Here is a 25742-nt window from a genome sequence, read left to right as displayed (position 1 = left end):
GACAGCGGTCCAGGTGACTTCACAGTCATTAAAAGGCTCATTCACACTCAAAGCCAGACGTGACTCTGGAAAGGTGTGCACGCCGTCGGCAAAAGCTGCTGTGGTCTCTGCCTGGAAATAACTTCATTGATCTTACCAGACGCCCAGGTGCCTCCTGGGTAACGAACCTCACCTGGTTGGATGTTATCCCGGATGATCGTCACATGATCGTCACGATCGGGCCGCGTGTGCTCGTGCCAAAAGCCAATGACATGGCCCAGTTCGTGCACCACAATCCCAAACTTGTCACAGTTTTTTCCTATGGAGATGGCCTGCGGCCCGTTGCCACGACGACCCACATAGGAACAGCAGCTAACAGAGACCAGGAGGAATTTGACAGGTAGACAGTCAGACAGGGTGACATTGGGGGGGGGGGGGGGGGGGGGGGGGAAGCATTAGCAGTGTAGTGTTGCATTTACAAGGAACACACTCTCACACATATACACACTCTCTTTTCAGGATTTCCTGCCTCGTACTACATGCACCAGAGGAAAAGCACCAGGATTTATTTACATGCAACACTCCGATAACGCTGCAGTTTCATAACCCAATGTGAATAAGCTGTGAGAACTTACAATTTGCAGAGTACACACACACTCACACTCTCGCTCTCTGGTTAGCAGAGACATCTGTGCCAGGCTAACAAATCTGATTAAAGTTATCCAGCGAGCTGATTGCACGGTAGGGATCAGGAGTCACTGGAGTAGATGGGAGTCTTTTCTTGCAGAATTTGCAGTGCCAGCGTCAGTGGCACCACAAATGCACATGCTCACACTAAGGTGCCACAAGCGTACTGCAGTTTTAAATGTGGATGTGAATCTCGTCTGTCTCCGTCCCATGTCTCGGTTTTTTTTTGGTTTGTTTGTTTACACATACACTCACACAGCACATCCAGGCTGCAGGGTATTTATACATCAGATTAAAGTGTCTAATCTCCCATGCAGTGGGCCAATCGTAGAGCAGGAGACAACAGGCATCATCAGTTAACAAGCGGATCTTTGTGCACACTTAAAACTTAAAAAAAAAGTGGTCGTATTTGCATTTTAATATCAAATACATTTCCGATATTAATATTAATATTTTTAAATGTATGCTAGCCTGTCTTTTTTGAAACATATTTCTGCCTTTTGATTTAAAATTGCTAATTTGTTCAACTGAGTTATGGCCACATAAAAGGCTCAGTGAGCTTGAACTTCAACCATCATCATATTATTAGACCTTCCTTGAATTAGAACAGACATGAGGAGCTTCTCTAATGAATCTCGTGTTTCAGCTCAATAATGCAGATCTTTCCATTCACACACTGTCACTAATCTGTCACTGTCACTGGTTTTAGTTGTGCCCCAACAGCACGTTTCAAAACACCAAAATGTCAGAATTTATTCAAGTCATAAACATTATATGCTATTCTCATTACTGTTTTATTCCTGTTTAAAAGAATTAGGTCTTTACGCAATATGCTGTCCAAGGATCGTGCATACAAACTGAGCTCGAGAATTGTGACCGATTAATCCCACATTTTTTGATGAATAGGCCTGAGTGGTTGTAAATGGTTCTCTTCACTTTTGAGTGACAAAGTGCCAAATTACAGTCCAGCACTACAACGTTATCCCCGAAATTGCCCCTTGGTGCGAGTGTGAGTATGCGATTGTTCATCTCACTGCTTTTCCCCTGTAACGGACTAGCGACCTGTCCAGGGTGCATACTGTCTTCACTCACTGGATCTGGCCCTCCTTAACCATGAGGTAAATAAAGTGGAAGCATCAACAAGCGCAAGTCAAAATCTAACTCAATCTAAATAGTCTGCAAGTTTTAATATTTTTACTTATTTCAGACAATGAAATCCAGACTTTTATGTTAAAATACAACACCTTATCCATGTTATACTTTCTATAACTTTCATACAGATTGTAATATGAAGAGACTAGACTATCTGCAAGTAAAAAATAAAAATTAAACAAGAAGAAACCTATTTCTTCAAAACTGAAACTGTTAATTCAAAGATCGAACCGGGTTTCCTGCTCTTTTAACCGTAGCGCATGCCACTGTCCAAGAGCAACAAACCTCAATGTCTTGAGCCTTGGCCCCTCTAAAATCTTACAACTCACCCCAACCGGTCAGTGGAGTGTCACCACTGTACAAACACACTCTGACCCCACCGCGCTGCCACTCGGCAGAACAATGCACTTCTGCAGAGTATGAACAAAAAAACTGCACGAACATACAAACACTTAAACGGAGCGGCGTGATTGGTGGGTTGGGGAAACAGGAGCAGGACAGGAAGGAAAGTGAAGCCATTGTTGAGTGACCGTATCGTCTCTCGCTGTGACAAGGTCAGGAGTGAACTCTAGGCACAAACATCGTCTCACACGCAGGGGCGCTCACACACATACACATACACACACAGATCATCCGAACTCACCCGCAGGGTCTGTAAGTGAACACTATGTAGCTTTCTTCGTCCGTCTTCTCGATGAAAGTTACACACGTCTGTTTCTCCCAGTGGCGCATGGCCTGCTTGAACATGGCTCTCTGACTGCCTGAATCACACAAGTTTGACATCCTCCTGTTAAACGGCCACACACCAGCGAGCACTTCATGGCTGAGCAGCACAGCACGTTTGCTTACCAGTGAAGTTTCCTCCTATGACGTAGGGGATGACTCCTCCAGGCCATATCCTCTCAGCTCGGGATGTGGCTGCTCGACGACTGCGACTCTTCACAACTTTCCCACTTTTCCCACTTTTCCCAGTGGTGCTCTGGTGATTAGTGGCTACCTGGCTGTCATTCTTGAGGGGCTTATCTAACAGAGTGGTGAGACAAAGACACAATTGAATCTGAAACATAATAAAGGCCTGTTTTTGTAAATATCAGTTCATAAAGGTGCTTCCACAATATTGGATGCAGACACTTGTTATAATGTGGATGGAATATGGAATATAGAGCGCATTCTCAGAGATTAATAACACTCAGATGTAAATAGCCTTGTGTATACAATATATTCTTATACTGTTCAGTTGAATGGAAGCTGTGGGGCCATATTACAAACTTGTAAGAATCATCAACAAACTTGTGTGTAGAAAACAGGTCCATATTGAACCTGGTTAGATTACGTATGCTGGTGTCGTCTTTATCTCTGCTTGTTTGGAGGGGGTCACCACAGCAAGGCATTGTAGCTTGTACCAAATACTCCGGTAGTTTTTACGCCAGATGTGTAACCGGGATTCGAACCCGCCTCCCCCACATTCAAGGTCGACGCTAAATCGATATGCCTCCTGTCTGGCCTCTACATTCTTGCTGTTGCAATTCATAGACGAGGGAGACTACCTGGTGATCCTTGCATCTACTACACCCTTGACATAAATTTGATAAGAGAATTTTTTGTTTTCTCTCACACGCTGGCTGTCTTCAATCAAGACAACACATACAACACCCGAGAACACAATTTACCGATACAAACATTCAGAAATAACTCTCAAGATTTCAGCAGCTTGAATCATTGAAATCGTTCCATCACAAATAAAGAAAATCAAAGGCAGAAACAAACACACCTCACACTAAAAGCAAGACTTTTCAATTGAAATCAATATGCAATCTCTCAGTTCTGCTGTCGATGCAAGGAAAAAAATGTTACGCTTTGATTCAGCATGTGCAAATCTAATTCCGGCAGCCCTTGAGCACACATACTTCTCCCGCCCTATCATCTCTAGTGGCTTCTCAACAGGGCCTGAATCAGTGAGAAGGTCCAGGATATGACGCTGACATGTTTGGGAAAAACAGACTACATTAATAATTAAGTAAACTTAGTTACAGAAAGTCGATTAGATTTGTCATTGCAAGTCACTGTTATGATGTTAAAACTGTTCTTTCCAAGCATGGATTTCTTACCAACAGCAGATCTGTGTATGCTTTCAAGGAGTTGGTATAACGATGCTCTCTTCTTCACAGCTTCATGTTCATCTTGGCCACCTGACACACGAAACAGAGAAAAAAAACATGGCCCATGTGTCTATTTATCTTTTCTTTAATGGCTAAACAATTGATTATAAGCAGAGATGTTGGGGAAAAACTCACCGGACGTGTGCCCTACTCGAGAGTTGGAGAGCATGTGAGGGTGTTGCGTCAAGTCTATCGTCCTGTCGATCTGGAACATGCGCATGTCCTCTATATCTAAAGCAATGTCTCCCCAAAATGCAGCTGAAAGTTGGGGGGAAAAAAAGACATACTTTTGTAACTGAGATCAAACTTTTACTTTCATCAGTGTAACGTGAGATAAACTTTCAGGATTGTCATTGTGTGTGTGTGTGTGTGTGTGTGTGTGTGTGTGTGTGTGTGTGTGTGTGTGTGTGTGTGTGTGTGTGTGTGTGTGTGTGTGTGTATGTGTGTGTTGTTTGGGGTTGTTTTTCAAGATAACCAGCCCACGTGTAACTTCCAAAAACATGTCTGCCAGGTGCTTTCATGTGTTTTATACAAAGAGTATGAAGTAATGAACCATGAAGACTCTCCTGCTAAGAAAAGTATAACATGGTTTAAAAATAACTGGGTTTTTTTGGTTGTCCTCACGTCTACAGCATAGGATGAGTCACAGATTACAGTCAATTATAGACCATTAGAAATCCCCACAGGGGCTTGAAAATTGTTCCATCGTAACTCCTATAATTTAACTTGGAGACAGGGAAAACACTGGAATGTATTAGCAAAAACAAATAGGTCCATTTAATTGCAGTGTGTTTCAGATTCAATTATCAAGTCTTTGGGAGTTATTTGTCCTTAACTTTGTTTTAAATAATTCAAACTTGCTTTGACCTCTTGTGCAAAAGGTAGATAAATTGTGTCTCTTTAACAGCTGGTACAGTACAAGTGTCATATACAAGCCCACAGCTCAGAAACATGTAGTTATAAAGTGTCACGCTAAAATGTAAGCATCCATTTATCAGGTCCCAGTTACAGCAACACTGTCACATGGCAGCAACATGTTGTCAGTTTCACTCCAATCTTGCATCTTAAACTCCGATCCCATACACCGAAATCTGTGTTTCATATCAGTCAGAGCCCAAAACAGCTTTGCGTGATTGTCACTGCTGCTGTCTTACACATTTATCGCACACACACATACACGGCCCTGCAATGGTCCCACAGTGGTCCGATATCAGGTCATGTGTGAACCTTTGTGAGACGTGAAAATCCCACTGCTGCCCTCTTCCCACTTCCTTCCAGTCATGGAAAACTACTCAAGTCGCTTTTGCTTCTACGCTGTGGAACTGGAGGTTTGTGATCAGTGCCTTATACCCCAGTCAAGTCTGCAGCGTATGGATTACCTTGCTGTAATTACCAGAGCAAGCAGGAGGCCCCCGCCTCAGAGTCTGGGTCTGCTGGGGGATATTTCTCTGTTAGAAGAGGAGTTTTTGCTTCTCATTGGCAGGTGGAATTGGTTGGCTTTCACTCTTGTTCTATTTGTCTGTGAAATGGCATTCTGATGGCTACGCTGTGACTGGTACTATATCAATACATTTAAATTTAAATATTCAAAATGGCCATGTCAGTGTAATTGTTACTCCAAATGACACTTAAACTGGGATCCTTTCCTCCAGGATGACCTACCTGAGCTTATATATATATATACATTTATATATTTATTTATTTATTTATTGAGGAAAGGTGCAGTATAAAATGTAAAGAGTACAGAAAATGTTGAGGTAAAGTCCATTTTTTAAGGAGCTGTGGATCTCCTGTCGGGGTGTGTTTGCGTTTCCACAAGGGAACAACTGAAGCAGACTCTCAAGAAAAACATAGTTGTGGCTTCAGGAAATTGCGTGGAAAGTCTGTCCCGCCGCACAACAAAGCATCTCTGGAGAGACCTGAAAATGATCGCGCACAAGCACTCCCCATGCAGCGCAGCTGAGCTGGAACAATTGTACTGAAAAGACCTCCAATGAAAAGCTACGGCAAGCATGTGGGACCATTTCCAGGAAAGCCAGAAGCCGCCGATGTACGTAATTATGCTCAAGGGGTCAAGTAGACAAATGTCTGGATGCGTATGTGAATCAGACATGTTTGTATACTGTATGTGCTCAGCATTTCAAGGTACATACAGAAATGCTTTAATACAATAAGAGAAACATCATGTACTGCTTCGGCATTCTCATTCACACACTCACATACAAAGTGTTTGAAAACCATTGGGTGTGAGTGTGTCTTACCCAAGGACACTTCAACACATGATCAAGTCGAGATGGGAAATAGAACCACTAACCTCTGAATTGGATCTCGTTCCACTCAAGCAACAACACCACAGGTGCCCCTTTGTATATCTGATGTTAGCTGTCTTCCTGATACGTAGTGATGTACTATATCATTATGTATTGTAATCACGCTACTTTTTGGTAAAGTGACAGAGATCACCACTAATATCAGCTATATTCTCTTCATTTCCACCCCAAAAATTACTCTAGTGCCCATTACAACCCATAATCATTTTATGATTCCCACACATCACTGCTTTCTGATGCGTGTGAATTCTATGTGTTATACACTAGCATCAGCAAAGCAAACATCGGATCCTCAGGTGGCTCCGAGTCTCCACATGCACAGCAAAGCATATCTCCAGCATTTAACAATGAACAACCAAAGGACAGATAGCCATCTCTAAATGATTAGCTGAGTGGAGTTATTGCCCTCCGCGGGGTTTCAAGACACTAATACACTAACAATGGCATGGGAGAAGCTTGTCACTTTGCTAATCGGGGTTGCAACTAAAGGAAACGGGGGTCAGGGTGCCATTGTGCTCAACTCTGCAGTATTGTTAAAGAGAGAAGAAACCACAATGACCACAAGTTTACAGATCACATTAGATACAGAGTGGGCGAGTGTGCGGCTCAATGGTGCTTTATGAAATAAGTCTTTAGAGGGGTGTGTGCAAAGCGTCTGGTTTACAGAATGGAAATGGAACTGTAGTTATCAATCACTGTAATGCATTATCGTCTGTGAATGAAGTTATGGCAAAAAAAAAAACCTAATTAGGGGAACAAAATGTTTACCTTTGATTCAAATGTGACATCTTACATATGAAGATTGAATTAAAAAAAGAAAACATGCATACACAACATCCAGCATCTGTGCCTCCACCAGCTGGGATGATTGTAGTCGATGTTAGTAGTCGATGTTAGAAATGTAATAGAAAAAATAAGGAGTGACAATTTCTAATTCACAAAAACTAAAAGCCGAAGGTCTATCCACAAAAATCAGCTGGACTTTGAGTGAGAGTGAACATGTGTGGCTGAATGAATCCTCATCACCAGTAAACTTTATAGCAGCTGGTTGGCAAATTTTATGGCCAGATGTGGCTGCGTGTTCTCACTCAACGTCCCAATTAGACATCAAGTCGAGTTTTGTAGAGGTTTTTACATGTGAATCTCGCTCTGACAGAAGAACAGAAGTGGTGGAGGAAAGAAGGCAAATAAAAGCAGAAGCAGTCGAGTTTACTTATTATAACGGTGAGTCGCTGCCAATATTATCTTGGGCTGTTATTTGACACTTGGCTGTTTTTAGACAAATTAAACTGATCTATAAAAATGTCAGATAGAAATCAGATGCTAAATCTAAATCCAGATAGTGAAGTGATACATCCCAGCATCTTATTATAAGAACATAAAATGTGCAAATGAATCGGTTTCTGTATCCGTCTCAGTTAAATTCTCAGCCAACACCGCTCTACTAGAGACCTGTGTTGTTGAAGTTCATACAAAATCATGATGTTTTGGTGGTTTGATGAAAATGTGTGATATTTGTTAAGATGCAAAGTTCTAACATTCGCTGATGACACCTTGATAAACATCAATCAAGCATGTCAGCAACAGGAAAATTGTAAAAAAATAACTTGAATTGTGGCTCGACAAGGAAACACATTTCACCTATGTTCACTTTATGTGCATATTCAGTGAAGTAGTAGAGCTGAATTTGACATTGAGAACAGCAGATTTTACTTCACTCTGAGGAGGTTAAGCCATAAAAATAAAAGTTACACAAGGACTTATTTCCGACACCAAATTGCACTGTGGGCGATACAGTTTCTACAGACACTCTCCTCTTCTGCGTCCTCTGCCAAAGTGATATCACAGTGAGACACAAGTATAAGCAAAAGCATCCAACTTGCCCTAAAGAAACTGCCGCTTCGCCAGCAAAAGGTCACTGTGAGGATTCTCACGCTGTATCACTTTGCAGCTGCATTAGAAACGATATTCCCTTTGCTTTTGTTTCTATTTTTGGGACAGTGCATTTGTAACAGTGTCTTGAGGTTAAACCTCTAGTAGTGATGGATATTTCAGAACAACAGGGGAAACTACAAGGACTAAAAGTTTTTTCAGGGGAAAGGAGCTGACACAAGCAAGAGCCGCAGAGCGAGAGGAGGAAGGAGTAATAGTAAGTTTGGCCCATTGATTGTAAGGGACTTGTTAATCCATAGTGATACCATAAATAGCCCAAAGTCAAGTCGGTGGGGAGAGGAGGGGAGGGGGGAGAGGACAGCCAGGCTGGGAGATGCAGGAGAAAGGGTATCGATCCAAAAACCTCAGGACATCCCGGGAGACCTGCATCATGCTGACCAGGGCCTTACTGTTCGCCCTTCAGCAGGGGCACTGCAGCAAGCAGGCACACAACAGTACTGCAGCAAACACAAAGAGCGAGGCGGACTGCACCCCCGTGCATCCAGCAGAGCCCACCACGCCGGCGATCAGCACACCGGCTTTGTTATTGATCAGACACAACAAACGGCAGCTTTCTGCAAGCTTACTGCCGGGCGACACATGTTCGCCGGACGCACACGTTCACGTGTGAGGCTGCTGAAACAAAGATTTGCTCCCGGACAATCCAGCGCAGCCGTTTGCAGGTTGAGCCAATAAAGTGAGCATCAGCCTGACCAGACACTTTCCTGAACTTCCAAGAATGAATAATTGAGGAAGACAACAATATTCAGGAGATAATTAAATTGCATTGAGTCAACTGTATAGCACATTTTACAGATTAAAATACAACATTATGTGCTTTACAACAAAATGTTTAAACTGAAATGTGACACTCTTTGGGGGGTTTCATTTAAAAAAAAAAAAATTTCGGGGGGGGGGGGGGGGGGGGTTCCCCACGATTTGTTTTACAAAATTATTATAATTGCCCCCACCAAAAAAAATTCAATATTAATTGCCCATAGTCAGCTGGGATCAGTGGCAGCGCCTCTGAGTTGGATATAACAATACAGAAGATGGATGGGAGTTCATGTCAAACTGAGGCAACCTTCATCATTTCAAGTATCTTTTCTTTGAAAACAATACTTGAATGATAATTCTCATTGTGAACAAATACATCTAATTTTGTGCTTTAATTTCTATTTCTACTGTGAGACATGACTTACTGTTTTCATACTCATTTTAGTAAATTAACCTTCAGAAGTTCCTTTAGGTACTGTAGTATTCAAGGTCCTGACATCAATAGATAACAAGGAAAGTACCTCAAGTGATTACAAACCATAAAGGCTAAGATTGTGTTAAATTGCAGCACATTGAGGGACTTGTTCTTTTTATAATCAGTCATTCAGAATTTGCAGAAGGCGATGCAGTGACAGTTAACCAAAGGATTGTAAAGGGCTGAAGTGCCAATCAATAAACCAATATATTTTTGACTGTCATTATGAAGCGAAACAAAAGATTAATTTAAAATAATTTTATAAAAGTTTCAGTGGAATAGGTTTCTGATTGTAATACAAAAAATAACTGCAATACAATTGTGCAGTTTCATCATATTGGTTCGTTATCAATCTAATTATACTCCTTGTTTGTCTTAAAAACATTCAGAAATCTGGCGCTGTATGTGTCCTTGTACGTATATAATCATTAAATATCTATACTTTTACAAATAGTAAACATCTGACATTCAGTTTTGTGGCATTAACTCTCCTTTTGGCAATCGGTTGAAGAGCACAGGAGGATTATGCACTGCTGAGATATGCACTCATGCTGCACTCTCCAGGGTGTATCCAACACAAATACATACATACACACGCACAAACACACACACACAAACACACCTCACTAAGACCCTCATTAAGCAAATATAAGGTCACACTATAGGTGGGCTAGGATTGTGTGTGTGTGTGTGTGTGTGTGTGTGTGTGTGTGTGTGTGTGTGTGTGTGTGTGTGTGTGTGTGTGTGTGTGTAGGTATGTGAGCCCTGGTCCACGGGTGTGACATTCTCATATCGCCTATAACTGTTCCAGTGAACAGTAATATTAAAAAAGAGATTATCTCGGTCCTGTTTGAGGATTTTCCCCAAAAGTAATCATTGTGCGAGAGGCTTGATCCAGGTTAACCCTTCGCAGGCTACAGCAGGTGCAGCGTTTTGAGCTCATGCCGTATGCTGACACGGTGTTGAAAACCAGCCATGAGGAGAAGAGCTGACAAAATGCAAGCCCTCAAAACTATTCAATACAGCACTCTTTCTAGCTGAGTGTGCCAATAAGTACTCCACCCAAAGTTTTCCATGATGGAAGACTCAACCCAAAAAGATGCAAATGTAAAAAAAAAAAAAAGTGAGAGTAGTTGGTTTTCTGCCTGCATGTTTGAAGGTGTGCTGTGATCAAATTCATAAAACGTGGCTATGTACACAGCCACCGTATGAATCCTGATGCACCACTTTGTCACTACACCACCTTGTATTACCTCCACTTTTACTTTAAAATACACGATTATCGTTGCCCTGGTATAAATGCACATATAGATAACTGTCAACAATAACTTAGTAAGATGGCAACCCAAGATGGCACAACAATGAACACCGTCACAAATATTTACATAACCCGTCTACTGTACTTCTTTGGCAGATGAAATGCACAGTATTCCTTCTGTTTGATTTCTGGGTCAGGATCCAGTGCGACTCTCTTGTGCTGAACACCCGTTTGTGTTGCAGTGCGACTGCTCTCGTCTGTATACACGCAGGCCTGGATTCACTTTCTATCACATTATCTGATTGTGACAGCAGGTTCTTCGAGATACACATGGCAACAACGGTGTGTTTGTGGTTCACTCAATAAGATCACAGTTACGATTGAAAAAATATGTGTTTAAAGCGGGGAGAAAAAACGACACATGGTTATTCTCAATAGATAGCCAAATGACATAATTTCAATTCACTCATATGATAAACAGCCATGCGCCACTTCCAGCCGCCCTGAAGAGTATATTACTCCCTGAACCAAACACTTGGATACCAGATGAGGAGCGCGCGCGCGCACGCACACACACACACACACACACACACACACACACACACACACACACACACACACACACACACACACACACACACACACACACACACACACACACACACACACACACACACACACACAAAACTCTGGATGCTTCATCCAAATTGAGAAATGCTCACATCTCCACCCTCTTGCAAGCATGTTTGAAGGAAAAAGACAGGAGGACATGATCTCAACTTTATGAAGACGATGGAGTTTTCGCAAGCTTACATGTGAGTGAAGAAAACTGAATATGGACACTGGAAATGGACAATGGAGTTATTGAGAAGTCATGGACAAACTAATGGATAGTTTAGTAATATCTCAAGTCAACACAAAACACAACCTGTCTAATCATATGCATTTGTAAAGGTATTAAACACAGTCCCAGACACATGACAAGACCTAGTTACACACTCCCATACCACTGTTTACGTGACATGAATTTTAAACATCTTCTGTCCTTGTATGTGATTTATGACAAATGCTGCATGCACAAAATCGAAAAAACAAACAAACTATATATACAGTATATCTGACATTAACTCTGAGGAATAAAGCGAAACAAATAAAAAAAACTCATGAAGAACACTGAAATTCCCCTAATGTAACAGCAAATAATTATTTTTTAAATGTCGTGAACTATCTTTGTCCATTTCTGGTATCTAAATGGAAATAATAATTATAATAGTTGGAGAAAAATGAAAAGGAACATCTGTCACTTCAAAACAACTGCACACTTTTACAGCACAAAAGAAAGTGTTTGGCGTGAAGCAGAATACGGAGGTGGTGTAACCTCTTCGTCTTTTTATTACGACGCTGAGGATTTCGCTACAGCAGGTCATGCATTTGGCCAGACATTGTGACCAGACATTCTTGTAGTTTGATTTATATTCAGGTCTGCAGACCCACAAGTATCAAATAAGAGTTATATTGTAGAGAAAAGTCCCAAAAAAATTCAAAAAGTTGAAAAAGAAAAGAGTCTGCGTCAACCTTTCAATGTCAAATCAGACCAAACATCCATCCATACCACTCTCCAACACAATAGTGAGGCACTGGAGACAACCCCAGCTGAATATGAACAAAGTTAATAGACTGTAAGCAAAAACCAGCGTACCAGATAAATGCCATGCGCTCTCAGGAAGAACATGCAAGCCTCACATATAAGACCTTGGCTGGTTTTCAGCTGGAATTGTTCTTGTGGTGACACAAGATTGCTAACCACTACACCACAATGCATGGCTTGCCTTAGACAAAATGATTTGCACAAAACTCCTGTTAAAGAGCTATTTTGACGTATGCTGTGCAATGCAAAAACTGATCACTGTGGTCGATTTTTTTTTTACCAAGAGCCTATAAAATGGATTAATGAATAAAAACAGCAGCAGTGTTTTCTCTGTTATATACATCAATCACAATAAACTGCAAGGATACAGCAGCTCTAGTCTGTCACTTCATGTCTTATGGCCACTTACAACCAGAGTCAGTCACTTGTTCATCTATGTGACAAAATGCATTTTTATCTGACATATTCCTACAAAGAGTTCAAGATACATTCAGCTTCTTTGCAGCTTCAAGCTTACCAAACATCTCAAGATGATTAAAATAGACTATATGAGAGCAGATGTCCGTCTCCCGATATCACCGCGGCCACATGTGCATCCTGCAGTGATCAAGTTGGACAATTTCAGCAATTCATCCAGCAACTGGAGAAATCGGTTGAAAGAAAGGTACCAAAGGACTAATTGATGACCAAAGAGTGCTGGCTGCCGTGCAGAATCCTCCACTTTCACCTGACGTCACCCCCTCTGACATCTGTAGGAGTGCTTAAATCCGAAGAAAGCACGTAAAGCTCTTTGGATCGTCACAGTGTTTAACGGGGGTTATCCGGCCATGCAAAGAATCAGAAATCAAATCATTTTGAGTGCATTCTGACATTATAATATTAAGAGGCAAAATACACACTTTAAATATGGATCCCTTCTATACACAGCATGAAGGAAACTTTCCCATGGCCAAAAACTACCAAGCAGTCGATCCAAGGAAACAGTCAAACGGAGCCTTTATCTGGACAGGTGTGATGTGTGTGTAGGTTGTGAACACACTGTGAAACTCAAAACAGGTAAAAACGGCCATAGAGGGAAGGTAGCCTTCCCCTCAGCCATGTGGGCGAACAACTTTGCTGCTATAAATACCATCAGGAAAGGCTAGGTGACATAAAAGCACCCAGACATTTAATAATTGAACAATTCGTGGCAGGTGGGCGGAGTGACGGCGGCGCTGACTCATGGCTTCTGCAGCTCCGGAACAATGATGCTCCAGAACAAACAGTCGGCTCTCAGCACGGCCGCAGAGTTTGTGCTGAGGCGGGAATCCTGAGGAAGACTTCGGAAGCTCAGTGGCAGGAGCACTCTGCTCGGGAAAATCCTGTTTAATATAATATGAGTGAGACCGGTTGCTCCCTCACACACACACACACACACACACACACACACACACACACACACACACACACACACACACACACACACACACACACACACACACACACACACACACGTTGCTCTAGTTTCCTTCCAACTGAAGAATGGGGGAAGGGGGGAACAGTAGCTGCGGCTCACTGTCACGACATGGCGGGATTCACACTCCAGGCACTCGCACATGCAACGTTACTGGCATCGGCATGCACATCCAGCGGTTTATGTTGCTCCCGATGCGCCGACAGAACACCAAAGTGGTTGAAAAACTTTTACAACGCAGGTGTAAGAACATCCAACCGTCAGACACAGAACACAGAGGCAACTGCATTTCACTGCAATTCACAATTATGTTAATTACATATATGTAACTCTGTCTTCTCTGAGGGGAAAATGCAAGAGATGTGCTCAGTAAACACTGGCTGCAAACATCACTGAAGTCCAGATACAAATCAAGAAGAAATCTGTGTTTTGTGTCAAATCAGTATCTTAGTCTTGTTGCACAAAAATCAATAAAAAGCCAAAGTATAACCATCAGACTTCTCCGAATGCAGAGGTGGTCATGACGTTTTGCACCTGAGGGCCAATGGCTGCATCTTGAGTGGAAATAAAATGCCCTTTTTTGACACGTTCATGCAGCAATTCTATACTGTTGTCACAATATAAAGAGCATAACGACGCATATCTCATCCATATGGACCATTCTTACTATGTGGAATGCATGGAGGCTGACCGGGCATACTGTTTTTATTAGATGCATTATAATGAACGGACACCTACAGTGAAAATATGCAGTGGATGGAAAGTAAACGCCCATGGTTGCAGAAATGCGAGGAAGTAAATCAACTTCACTTAAAGAGCATGTTTTTGTCACTTCAGCAATTTCAAAGTATTTAACACAATCAGTCACATTCACTGGTTCAACACTCCAGTAGTGGCATCTGATTTGAGAGGCACTTGCACTCCATTGAGAGGGACTTGATGTTCAGTGTCTTTCCCAAGGAAACAAATCACTTGAACTAAGTTATATAAATGGTATAACAACTAGTTTAGAAAAAAAACAAAACAGGCTATAATAGTAATTAAAGGTTTAATAAAAATGTTATGTTTTAGGTATAGATCCTAAATATTTATTTGTGTAACTGTTCATGTGCTCCCCCAATGGACTGACGGCCTTTCACCTGTGCACCAGTATTAATAATAATCCTAGCAATCATATCATACCTTCATTTCAAATCCCACTCCCCTAAACGATTCAGCAGCCTAAGCCGACACTTACATCACACACCAATGACCCTGCAGGGGGCCAGTGTGGAGATCAACCGCATGGAACTACTTCTGTACGTATTAATGGAACTTAAACACTGAAGAGCTCAACCTTGCATCACTATCGTGTTGCTGCTGGACACATCCAATCCAGTGTGTTTGTTGATATAAAATGCTTATTACTCGGGAGTAGAATAGCCCATGCTGTGTTTAATAAAGTGCTTCTCACTGCACAATTTCAAAGGCACTTTCATTTGTCACTTTCATAAACTCTGTAAACTCAGCGCTGCAACACCTGAGCTCAGAATAAAAGCCCAATCAAAACCAATACGTTGTCTGTGCGCCGCCACTGACGGTTTGAAGAAGGGAAAGACAGTCGGTCTGTCGAATCACTCCTGAAGAAACGGCCCGCAGTGTTCAGTTTGTTTAGCTTTCACTTCGTGTGTGAGGATTTTATGAGAACAGTGATTTGGAAGGAAGCATGAATGACTCTTGAGTGAGCGTAAGAGCATGTGCGTGTGTGAAGGTGTGTACGTGCGTGCACGCGTGTGTGTCATCTCCAGCTGAGTAGCAGGATGCAGACAACCAGGAAGAGATAAGCGAAGTGAATGGAGGGAGCTTAGGAGCGCACGCACGCGCATGTGTGTGTGTGTGTGTGTGTTTGTGTGTGTCTGTGTGTGTGTGCGTGTGTATTCGTGTGGGGAAATCACTTCACAAAGGCCTGGAAGTGTGCGTTCCCCCGTCTACCAGCGCGGGACTCGGAGGAGATAAGCAGACAGCCTAATATTCCCCCTGTGTTTTCCCAGCAAAAACAGGAGGCGGAATACCAACCACTCAGACTGATGCCACAGGGTCAGGCCTGGAATGAGTCCTGCTTCCAGCTCTTACATGCTGCACGCAGAATCACAAACACCAACTCTTCACACCGACACACCAATCAACAGATAAGTCAAAAAACGTGAACAAAAAAGTCAACTGAGACGGTCAGAAAACACAGATGTGAATCCGAGTGGGATTAAATTTAACTGTGTGGATGAGGAGATGAAAAACGTGCATCTGCCTGTGGAGGTTATGCTTGGTGCCTTTGTGGGTTCCATTGTTTTGGTACAGTGTAAACATATTGGATAAGGTTTGGTTGAGTGTGGCCTGGAGGTTGGAGAAGTGGACTTGGGACTGGGAGTTTGCAGGTTCAAATCCCACAGCTGACATGTCACCACTGTGGCTCCCTGAGCAAGACCTTTGACCCCCTTCAGCTCCCCGAAGCATTTTAATGGGGCCGCACCTCCGCATCCAAGGAATACGATTGTTTAACATGGGAAAAAGAGGAATGTGCCCAGGGGGATTAATAAAGTCTGATTAGTTAGTTTAGATGATCACACCCAGACAGATTTAATGTCTGGCCATCATTTATTTCATATAGTGGTTACCACTATCACCTCACTGTGAAATTACCCCCATTTGATTCTGGGCCTGAGGGGGTCTTTTCTGTGTGGAGTTTGCATGTTCTCCCAGTGCATGTGTCGGGTTTGTCTGGGTATCTGGATGTACTGTACATGAGTTGAACTTAAGTCTCTAAACTGTCACTAGCTGTAATTAAGAGAGTGTGTCTTCACCGGTGGATAAAGCGATATGAAGGAAGGATGGGTGGTAGCATTGACGCAATGGATGTAATCTCCCACAAAGAGGTATTGTTTAAATTACATTGTCAATCAATGAGGCAGGAATTTGCAAAAAATGAAAAGTATCTTTTATCGTTGAAACTTGACTGTGATTGGCTCCAGCCGGAATGAGGTAATCCTGGTATCAAAGATGGACCGACAGATGGATGGAATGCGTAACAATGCTGTACATATATATAAGAACTTGTGCATCAATAATAAAAAAAATAATGGGAACAAAGGTAAAATTACCTGTTTGTTTACATTTTAATAATACAATTCTCATTGCGATAATTAATCAGTATTATCAACAGCCATATTGGCATATATCACAAGCTCATCATCATCATCATCATCATCATCATCATCATCATCATCATCATCATCATCAGTAAGATTTCAGAATTTCCTGAATATATACAAACTTAACCATAACCCTTCATGTTGTCAAACACTTCATCAGCCAATAGAAGTGGGACTTCATGAGCTCCTGAAAGATACCAATCAAACCTTCTAGACATGAATGAGCTATGCTCAACACTGTACCCGAGTTCACTGAGCAGAGACGGGCAACTCTGATCACTGAGAAAGCTGCAAAAATGTCAGCCTCAATATCAGAGGGCCACATTGTGAACAAGTATATCTACTACAAGGAATTGTATGCGAATTATTGCAGTTATTTTATTAGAAATTATTAGTTCTGTCTTTGAGTCTATTTTCTATAAACTTGAAATAAAGCTCAATAATACAGTAATTTTTTAAAATGGCATTATTACCTCATTCAAATGTGCTAATATGTGTACCAGTGACCACGCCAAAGACACATCCTTATTTTTTACTAAATAAAATTTCCATTAGTCCTATATATGCAAAGTCATCACAACTGCTTAAAAAAAAAGTATTTTCCAATAGGAATACTCGAATGGACAGAAACCGAAGCTCAAAGTAAACTGGCACTTATCTGAAACGACTTCATGAATAGACACAATATCCATGTGAAGAGGGCCTCAGCAGGTTGCCGGGTGGGTAGATAAAATGTCCGTAGACGCGGGTCCCCGGGCATTTTGGAAATACATGGGCTTCAGTCAAGCAGTATAACAGGCATGAATAAACCAGAATAGACATTTGATTTGCATGTAATCAACCAAAACATGCATGACATGTAAATAGTCCAGAGAGACGGGGATGGATAGCTGATGCATGTTGTCAACTTCAACTTCAACCACACTGCGCTGTCCAGGAACCAAAACAAGTAAAAGGGCCCTCAAAAAGATGATTTCATGTATAAATAAATAATAAAAAAAAGACTAATTTTAGAGAGCTGTGTGTGTTTGTGTAAGTTGAGGTGAGAAATCTGAGCGTGCGAGCATAAAACATGCTTTATGTACACTGATATTTTCAGCAAATAAAACCATGCTGGTATTTTCTCACGCGGTTATTTTAACCTACAAGAGTCGTTCAGTTACTCTAACATATGTAGACTGACTGTCTCCCTTCTACCTGCCCGGGCTCCCATCCAAACACACACGGCAAGTTCTCAGCCTAGCGGAAAGCCACAGAGTCATGGGATCACAGTATCAACACACAAAAAATAAATAAATAAATAAATAAATCACACACATAGAGATCAGTGTAACATGCACATTAGCAAACACACGCGAGTGTCCAGAGTTGTCAAGTTTGTGTATTTGGTATGTGAGGAATGCGTTTAGGTCAACCTGTTGGGTGGAGCTCTTATCAGTTGGGTGTATCATCACTGGCAACATTAAGATTATAAAGTAGCACGAAAACATCCATGAGCGTGCGTGTGTACAAGCACATACAGACACCGAGTGGGTGTAACCCAAGAGAATTTAGACTTTAAAGGGTCTGACACGTATCTCCTGCTTGTGCACGCTGAGCTCACAAACCCAGCCCGTAGATGAGCTGATGGGACACGTGTAACTTCTGAAATTACAGAGATACGCTCATGTCATACATCCACCCTCAGTGCATTCCAATATATGCTTTTACAGAAACAACAATAATAAGAGCCTTCGAGACCAATAAAACATGGACAGTATAGTCAACCACCGGGTGCACCTCTCCGAAGAAGGCTTAGAATCAACGAGACGTAAGGGCACGGATGCAAAACAGGCTGTTTTTCGAACAAAGGCCACAGTTACATGTTCTCGTAGATTTGAAGCTCGCACGGAAGCGTGGGGGGAAAAAAATGTGAAATATGGGAGCTTTAAAAGATGATTACTAGTCTTAGAACTTCCCAACAGCTGGATGAGGAATCCTCTCTCGGTCATTCAGGAATGATGCGGGAGCTTTCAACATTGAGCAAAAATCTTCACTTGACTCTGAGATGCTAGATTTGCAGATCAGTAGAAAAAGCAGGTATTTGTAATGGGGGGGGGGGGGGGGGGGGGGGTGTTATTCCTTGTAGTAAACACTGATGAATTACAACAGTGGTGAGTATTGTTTACTTAATGTTACATTTTCTAAAACTGGATCTTACAATGTATTTTCTGACTGTTGATATTATTAATTATATTTAGATAGACAGACAGACAGACAGACAGACAGACAGACAGACAGACAGATAGATAGATAGATAGATAGATAGATAGATAGATAGACAGATAGACAGATAGACAGATAGATAGATAGATAGATAGATAGATAGATAGATAGATAGATAGATAGATAGATAGATAGATAGATAGATAGATAGATAAAGCACACATGAGGAAATAAACGTGTGAAAGCAACACTGCACCATGAGTTTGATTATCAGGGTATTTTCACAGGAATGCCTGGTATTAGGATACAGTGTTGTTCCACAGCAGCTCCAGCCTCATTAAATGTCCCACTTTATTTTCATCCTCTGAGAATAATGCATCAGAGCTTCATAGGGAGGAACCAGGCTGTTTCTCATCTCCATTGATGGTTAATTTAACATCTGCACATACCAGCTCAAGCAGCCTACCCTTATATTTCACCACTATAATTAGCAGCACTTTGCCCACAGGTGACGCACACACAGACTGTATGTGTGCAAAAAAAAAAGTGCACCTCGACTGGTGCGCGAGCTTAGCTGGACCGTCACCGGGCTGCACGTGGCATCCATCTGTGGAATCACCACAAACACGACTTATCGGTTATGAAGGGTGGGGAAAGAGGGGCATCTGGACCAGTGCGCGCGCGCGCACACACACACACACACACACACACACACACACACACACACACACACACACACAACACACGAGCTGTCATTGCGCACACAAACACGTGCCATCATAGAGCCAGCTGTGACACAGGATCCGGACGCGTTCATAAACATTCCCCTGCCATCTGAAACTCAAATAAAGTAAACCAAAAAAAAAAACCACTGAACTCACCAGCTTTGCACGGATCCTTGTAGTCAATGGTCTCGACTTTCTCCTCTTCATAGTAGTCATAGTCTGGCTCCTCATAGTCTAAACAGTTACAAATTGTCACTTTGCCCCAAAAAGTCAAGCCGGCGAGCACCAGCGTGATCCAGCGCATCTTTGCGGCCAGTGCCAGCGGCACTCGGTCCATCTGAACACTGAACTACGCGGGTGAAAAAAAAAATGCCCTTCAGCTCGTCTCCTTTCTTTTTAGGAGAGATGGCAAATCCACCCTTCGTAGAAAGCCGGGGAGTTTATCGGGGCATCGTGAAGATTTGCGTCCTCTCTGACAGCCCGTATTGTGGCCGCGTTACAAGTTACTCTGTCCGGCTTTCCTTCATAGTCAAATCACACTGGAGGTGTCTCCCCGTCCTGGTGTCAGTCGATGAGTGAAGTGTTGACTGAGGGGTCGTCCTCCGCCGCGGATGAAGCTGCAGTGGGACCAAGAAGAGAGAGAAAATATGAACAAGACGGCGGGGATCTCTGAGCGTAAAGACGCACGGCTCAGTGTCAGTTGAAGACTCGAGAAACATCCGCCTCGCACATTTCCACCGACGTCTCTCTCTCTCTCTCTCTCTCTCTCTCTCTCTCTCTCTCTCTCTCTCTCTCTCTCTCTCTCTCTCTCTCTCTCTCTGTTGTGCCCAGCAGTGATACTGTCTCCCTCAACCCATTCAGCGCGCCGCCCTCACATAACTACAAACACACACATACACACACACACAGCCACATACCTGCCCCCCCCCCCCCCCCCCCCCCCCCCCGTCGCGTACGAACCAAAAACTTTCTTTGTCCTCTTTTGTTTTTATTCATTAAGTATTTGAAATCGTGTTCATGTGCAAAAACCCTCCTGCAGGCTAAACCGCTATTCATACGCAAAAAAAAAAAAGTCTTGTCTGAGAGCCAAATTGAATTTAAAGGCTTTTCTTTCTGATCCCAGCGCGCAGACACAGTGGGGGTGAAACGGCAGGTTATGGGGTCTTAACTCGCACAGAACCGTAAAATAATGTGATCTTATAGTGAAAACCGGTAGCGATAAAAGTAACACGACAGCCACAAATTCGCCTTTGGGGTTTTTGTGGCTGTTATCTGGTTATTTAGAGGCAGGCGTCAAGTAGGTGACAACACAACCAACCTGTGAAATGCACAGGTTCTAACTGTATGACAAGCCACCCTTTTATTATGGGTCATTTCTTTTCATTATTATTAACTGGGACACATTTTGTGCGTTTAGTGCAGTCAGTTCAAGGGTGCACATGCACGAATCAGAACCAGATATTATACTAACTTAATTATCAAGCCACAATTACATTCATTCGATTGCTTATTTTAAAAAGAGGCGATATGAACTGAATTATTTGTTCAGAGATGCTGCATAAATCTGTCCCGCACTGGTGATATCTTTTCTAATCGGTAAATAACCTTGCCAGCAGTAGGTCGGTTCACGTGGGTTCATGATCCTCCGCTGCATCCCGACACCCACAAGTCCCGGCAGAGCAGCTCCGACTCCGCGTGCGTGTGATGAATGAAACCCGGCACCACAAAGACACGTAAGAGAGGTGAAAGAGGTCCGCGGTCAGCTGCAACCTGCAGTATTTTCTTCTCCCAATAATTCTGATTGCAAAGTTGTCAAGAGTCATCCGCAATCTCCCAAATGCAGCCGAGACACACGCACACGGCAGACACGAGCAGTAAAAATAAAACGGCAGCAGTTGTTGACAGACACCCGGTGCAGCCTGTGAACACCTTGCCAAAGGTAAATCCTCCTGAGACCAGCTTACCTGCCGAGTTTACCTGCGCGCAGCACGGCGCGTCGGATTCCCTGCAGCCTCGCGCTCCAAAGCCGGGTCCGTCCCAAGGGAGGGAGTCTGAGGGGAGAGGGGGGGGGGGGGGGGGGCAGGGGGGTGGGGGGAGACGCTCCGGTATCAGTAGGTCGCGACAGTTCTGAACGTGCCCGTCTCCCTCATTTATCACCGGGAGATTACCGGAGCGCTGTCTCCGCCGCCTCGCGACTTAATCCGACCCACAGGGAGAGGTAGTGACGCGCTGACGTCACGCTATCAATCCAGCCGCAAGCTGTCCACTATACACGCCCCGGACCATGGACACAAATCCTACACACACACACACACACACACACACACACACACACACACACACACACACACACACACACACACACACACACACATTATTCATGTCTTTCCCCTGGAGACATATACACATTTGAATAAAGGCGAAACTTTGATAGATGATAACACAAATCAATGAATCAATCAATCGCGCGCCTGTCTAACCTTTCTTAGCATCAAATCAGCAGCATCTTTAAAAAACAAAACACATTAGTCAAGTTTATCAGAAGGAGTTTTACCCAGATGTAACTAGGAAATGATGTACAATCTGCACAAATTAACCCTCAGATCATGGCACTTGTCACGTGAACTCACTTTAATCTGTAATTACTTCAGCAGGACGGTAAACATTTTTCTATCTTCAGGTAATGTTGAAAATAGCAATAATTTATAGGAATTTTTTTTAATGTCTAATTATAATTTCTTTGTGAGACGCGCTTTACACAAATACTGTAATTTAATGATACCGATGCAAAGTTGTATTTGGCAGATCTTGATGTGGTCCACCCTCATTTTGCCCCTCACCATCCCCAGATAAACATGTTGAGACTGTTTCCTGGACAGATATAATGAATTCTATTCTGTTCCGCAAATGACTCAAGATCAAACTTCTAAGGAAATTTAAGAATAATTCCAAAGTCACAAGACTCAGAAAGATTATTGTCCTGTCGTAGAGAGTCACGTATGAGGAATTTTATCCCGATAAGATCACCTTGAGATGTTCCCTCATCCAATGACCGACTATGAATAATCTTCAGACAGAGTTACATTATTCGGGTCACTCTGCTCCTTCAGCTGAAGAATTCCTTCCACAAATCTGTTTGGTTGCTCTCAATGATTTTTGACAGTGATTACATGGGATGCAGCGTATATGCAGCCAAGAATGTTTGTGTGTGTGTGTTTGTGCGTGTGTGTGTTTATGGGGGGGGGGGGGGGGGGGGTTCACCATTTCACCATTTCACCCACTGACTCAGCTTCTTCTCTTGTTCACCTGATGTGTGCATCTTTTATGATTTGTGATCGGGCGAGAAGTACGAGAATTCTCCCTCTGTACACTAATAAACTTTTGTAAAATTAATTAAAGCCCACTTTAAATGTGTGTGCCTGTGTGTGCTCTGGATTTCCCTCCTGAGCAGTTGCTAATTAACACTGGGGAAGGCACTGAGTGGCGTTTGGGCCTCTCCAACCACTCAGCATACCTCGGTGTGGTTACCGTCCTGCCAATCTATTCAGCAAAATGCTTCCTTCTTAAATGGGATCCAGCTATTGAAATTAGTGCTGTGTGCAGGTATTTGTGTCCCTATTTAAAGCATTTATTGATCGGTGCACCTTTGAAACTCTGAAAGTACCTCGCCAGCATTCTGACCCAGCACACTGACCACCGCCACCTTCACAGCAAACCACACACACACACACACACACACACACACACACACACACACACACACACACACACACACACACACACACACACACACACACACACACACACACACACACACACACACACACACACACACACACACACACACACACACACACACACACACACACACACAGTCTCCCAAATGCTGTGGTCTGCAGGTAGCATAGGACTATTATTACCTTTGTTTTGGACAAACACACTTTCCCATCAATTGTACATTCAGTAGTCTTGAACTCCACCAGCTCGGTGTTATCAAAACGCGGTAACAAAAGTCTGTATCTTTTCCACTGATGGCTGTTGCAGCTGAACTCAGTTGGAATTCCAGCAGAGGCCAAAAGGCCGTCGAAGGAAACAAATCATGTCAGCAAAGTTTAACATCTTTGTACAAAAAGATGTACAGAAAACCTTAAAGGCTGACTTTTCCACTCAGGATACAGTAGTGACCTTTGAGCTAAGACCATAATAAATGTTTGACACATATTTACCAAATAGCGAGGAACATAATCACTGTTGTTGCTCCTTTTATGTTGGGTAAATACACTAATGTTTAGTGCTTGGGCAGTTTGCAGTGACGTGATGATGTACATATCTATTTTATATTTGACGGTGCATTGAACCACACACAATATCCTTGATAGAGTTAAAACTCATATCATTTGAGCGCTAGTTACAACATACATCATTAATCAGAGAGTGTTAAAGCTGTCACATGGGATTAATAAAACTATCAAGCTATCTGCCATCATAAGAAAAAAGAATTAGGCCAGACAAATCTATTCTGAGGTTGGGATTTACATGATGTGGTAAAAGTTGACATTCCAGGTGAGCATTAAGTGTTAAGCTCTCACCACATTAATTGAATAAAAACGCAGCAACTGTGATTTGTAATCACTTTGAATATTTAATAAGCAAAACTGAGCTAGTATCATAGTTATTAAGGTGGGGGTAAACAATTACATTTCCGGAGGGACCACATGTAAAACAAAACTTTAAGTGACCCTCCTTTATTAATAAAAGCCACATGTTACATGGTTCTAGTCATTCTTTATGTGAATGAAGTTTTGTACAAATTCTTGCCATCCTGTCTCGATAGTAGTGATAGAAATGAGAAACATTCAAGTTCAAGTTCACAAACACAACTGAATGTAGTATTGATGCCCACAAATGTGAACCAATGGAAAATAAAAAAAACAAAGAAAGCGTCTGTGTGCATCAAACACACTAATAGACCGGATTCATAATTCACTCATGATACTTAACGGGCTGGTCAGACAGTGAAGGGCTGTACGCAGCCTCCAGGCCATACAATGCCCAGTTCTGTGTTTATTTTTCTGATCTGCAGTGATATCCAATCAATCAATAAGGCTTGACAATATTTGATCTCGGTTCTGTTGGTTTAAAACTTAGAAAAGTGGTACTTGGACTAAAAGAGCAATGATCTCTGCTGTAGGTTAATTTAAATCTTGTTGTTGCATTCGTTGCTCAGCATTATCTTTGAAGCATTGCATTGTTGTTAAGGAGTTTTACAGTTTATCATCAACAGTGGTCATTGTAAGACTGAAAAAACAAACAAACATTTGAATCTAAACACTGGCTCCAACGCTTCTCCACAAAATTCACTGATGTTTTAATGTAAGACGTAAGCTAGAACAGAAGTACCGTGCAATGGATGACATCTCAGAGTCTCTTTGCAACTTTTAATAGAAGACAGTAAAGGAAATTAGTGTGAGGCAGTAGATAAAAGAAATGGACAAGGGAATCAGAGCCGGCCAAAAGGGAAACTGAAGACAAAGCTGAGGTGGTGAGGAAAAGAGGAAATATTATGTTTTCTCTCAGGCCTGCTGACTGTGATAGTGTCTTAAGTGTTTTATGAAATTTCCCCCGAGGGAGCAAAGAGGTGGCCAGAGGCATCCATCACTTTTTAACCAAAATGCCGCAGGAAGACAGTCTGCTGACGCCACATCTGAGGATGACAATGATTGGATACTGTTCAGAAACTTCTAAAATCTCAAGACTGTTTGAATTGCTCAGTTCTG

General features: G+C 42.4%; 1 protein-coding gene across 2 annotated transcripts in view; it reads right to left on the bottom strand.

Annotated features, from left to right (window-relative positions):
- tll1 (tolloid-like 1) overlaps positions 1 to 22173 on the bottom strand; it is a 45728-nt gene extending 23555 nt beyond the window's left edge. The window contains exons 1-7 of one of the 2 annotated variants that reach the window (XM_080464751.1): positions 21930 to 22173; positions 20122 to 20582; positions 4113 to 4235; positions 3927 to 4007; positions 2668 to 2841; positions 2462 to 2579; positions 173 to 351 (exon numbers count right to left, since the gene is read on the bottom strand). In XM_080464751.1, coding sequence (XP_080320877.1) covers positions 173 to 351; positions 2462 to 2579; positions 2668 to 2841; positions 3927 to 4007; positions 4113 to 4235; positions 20122 to 20302 — 856 coding nt within the window. In that variant the 5' untranslated portion in view covers positions 20303 to 20582; positions 21930 to 22173. Of the gene's footprint in view, positions 1 to 172; positions 352 to 2461; positions 2580 to 2667; positions 2842 to 3926; positions 4008 to 4112; positions 4236 to 20121; positions 20583 to 21570; positions 21901 to 21929 lie in introns of those variants that run through there. The other variant, XM_080464752.1, reaches the window with a different exon arrangement.
- Between the last annotated feature and the right edge of the window lie 3569 nt (positions 22174 to 25742).

The sequence above is a fragment of the Lipophrys pholis genome, assembly GCF_963383615.2.
Source record: "Lipophrys pholis genome assembly, chromosome: 5".
Classification (NCBI taxonomy): domain Eukaryota; kingdom Metazoa; phylum Chordata; class Actinopteri; order Blenniiformes; family Blenniidae; genus Lipophrys; species Lipophrys pholis.
The sequence above is the reverse complement of the archived record's forward strand: the minus strand, read 5'-3'. Positions and strand labels throughout refer to the sequence as shown.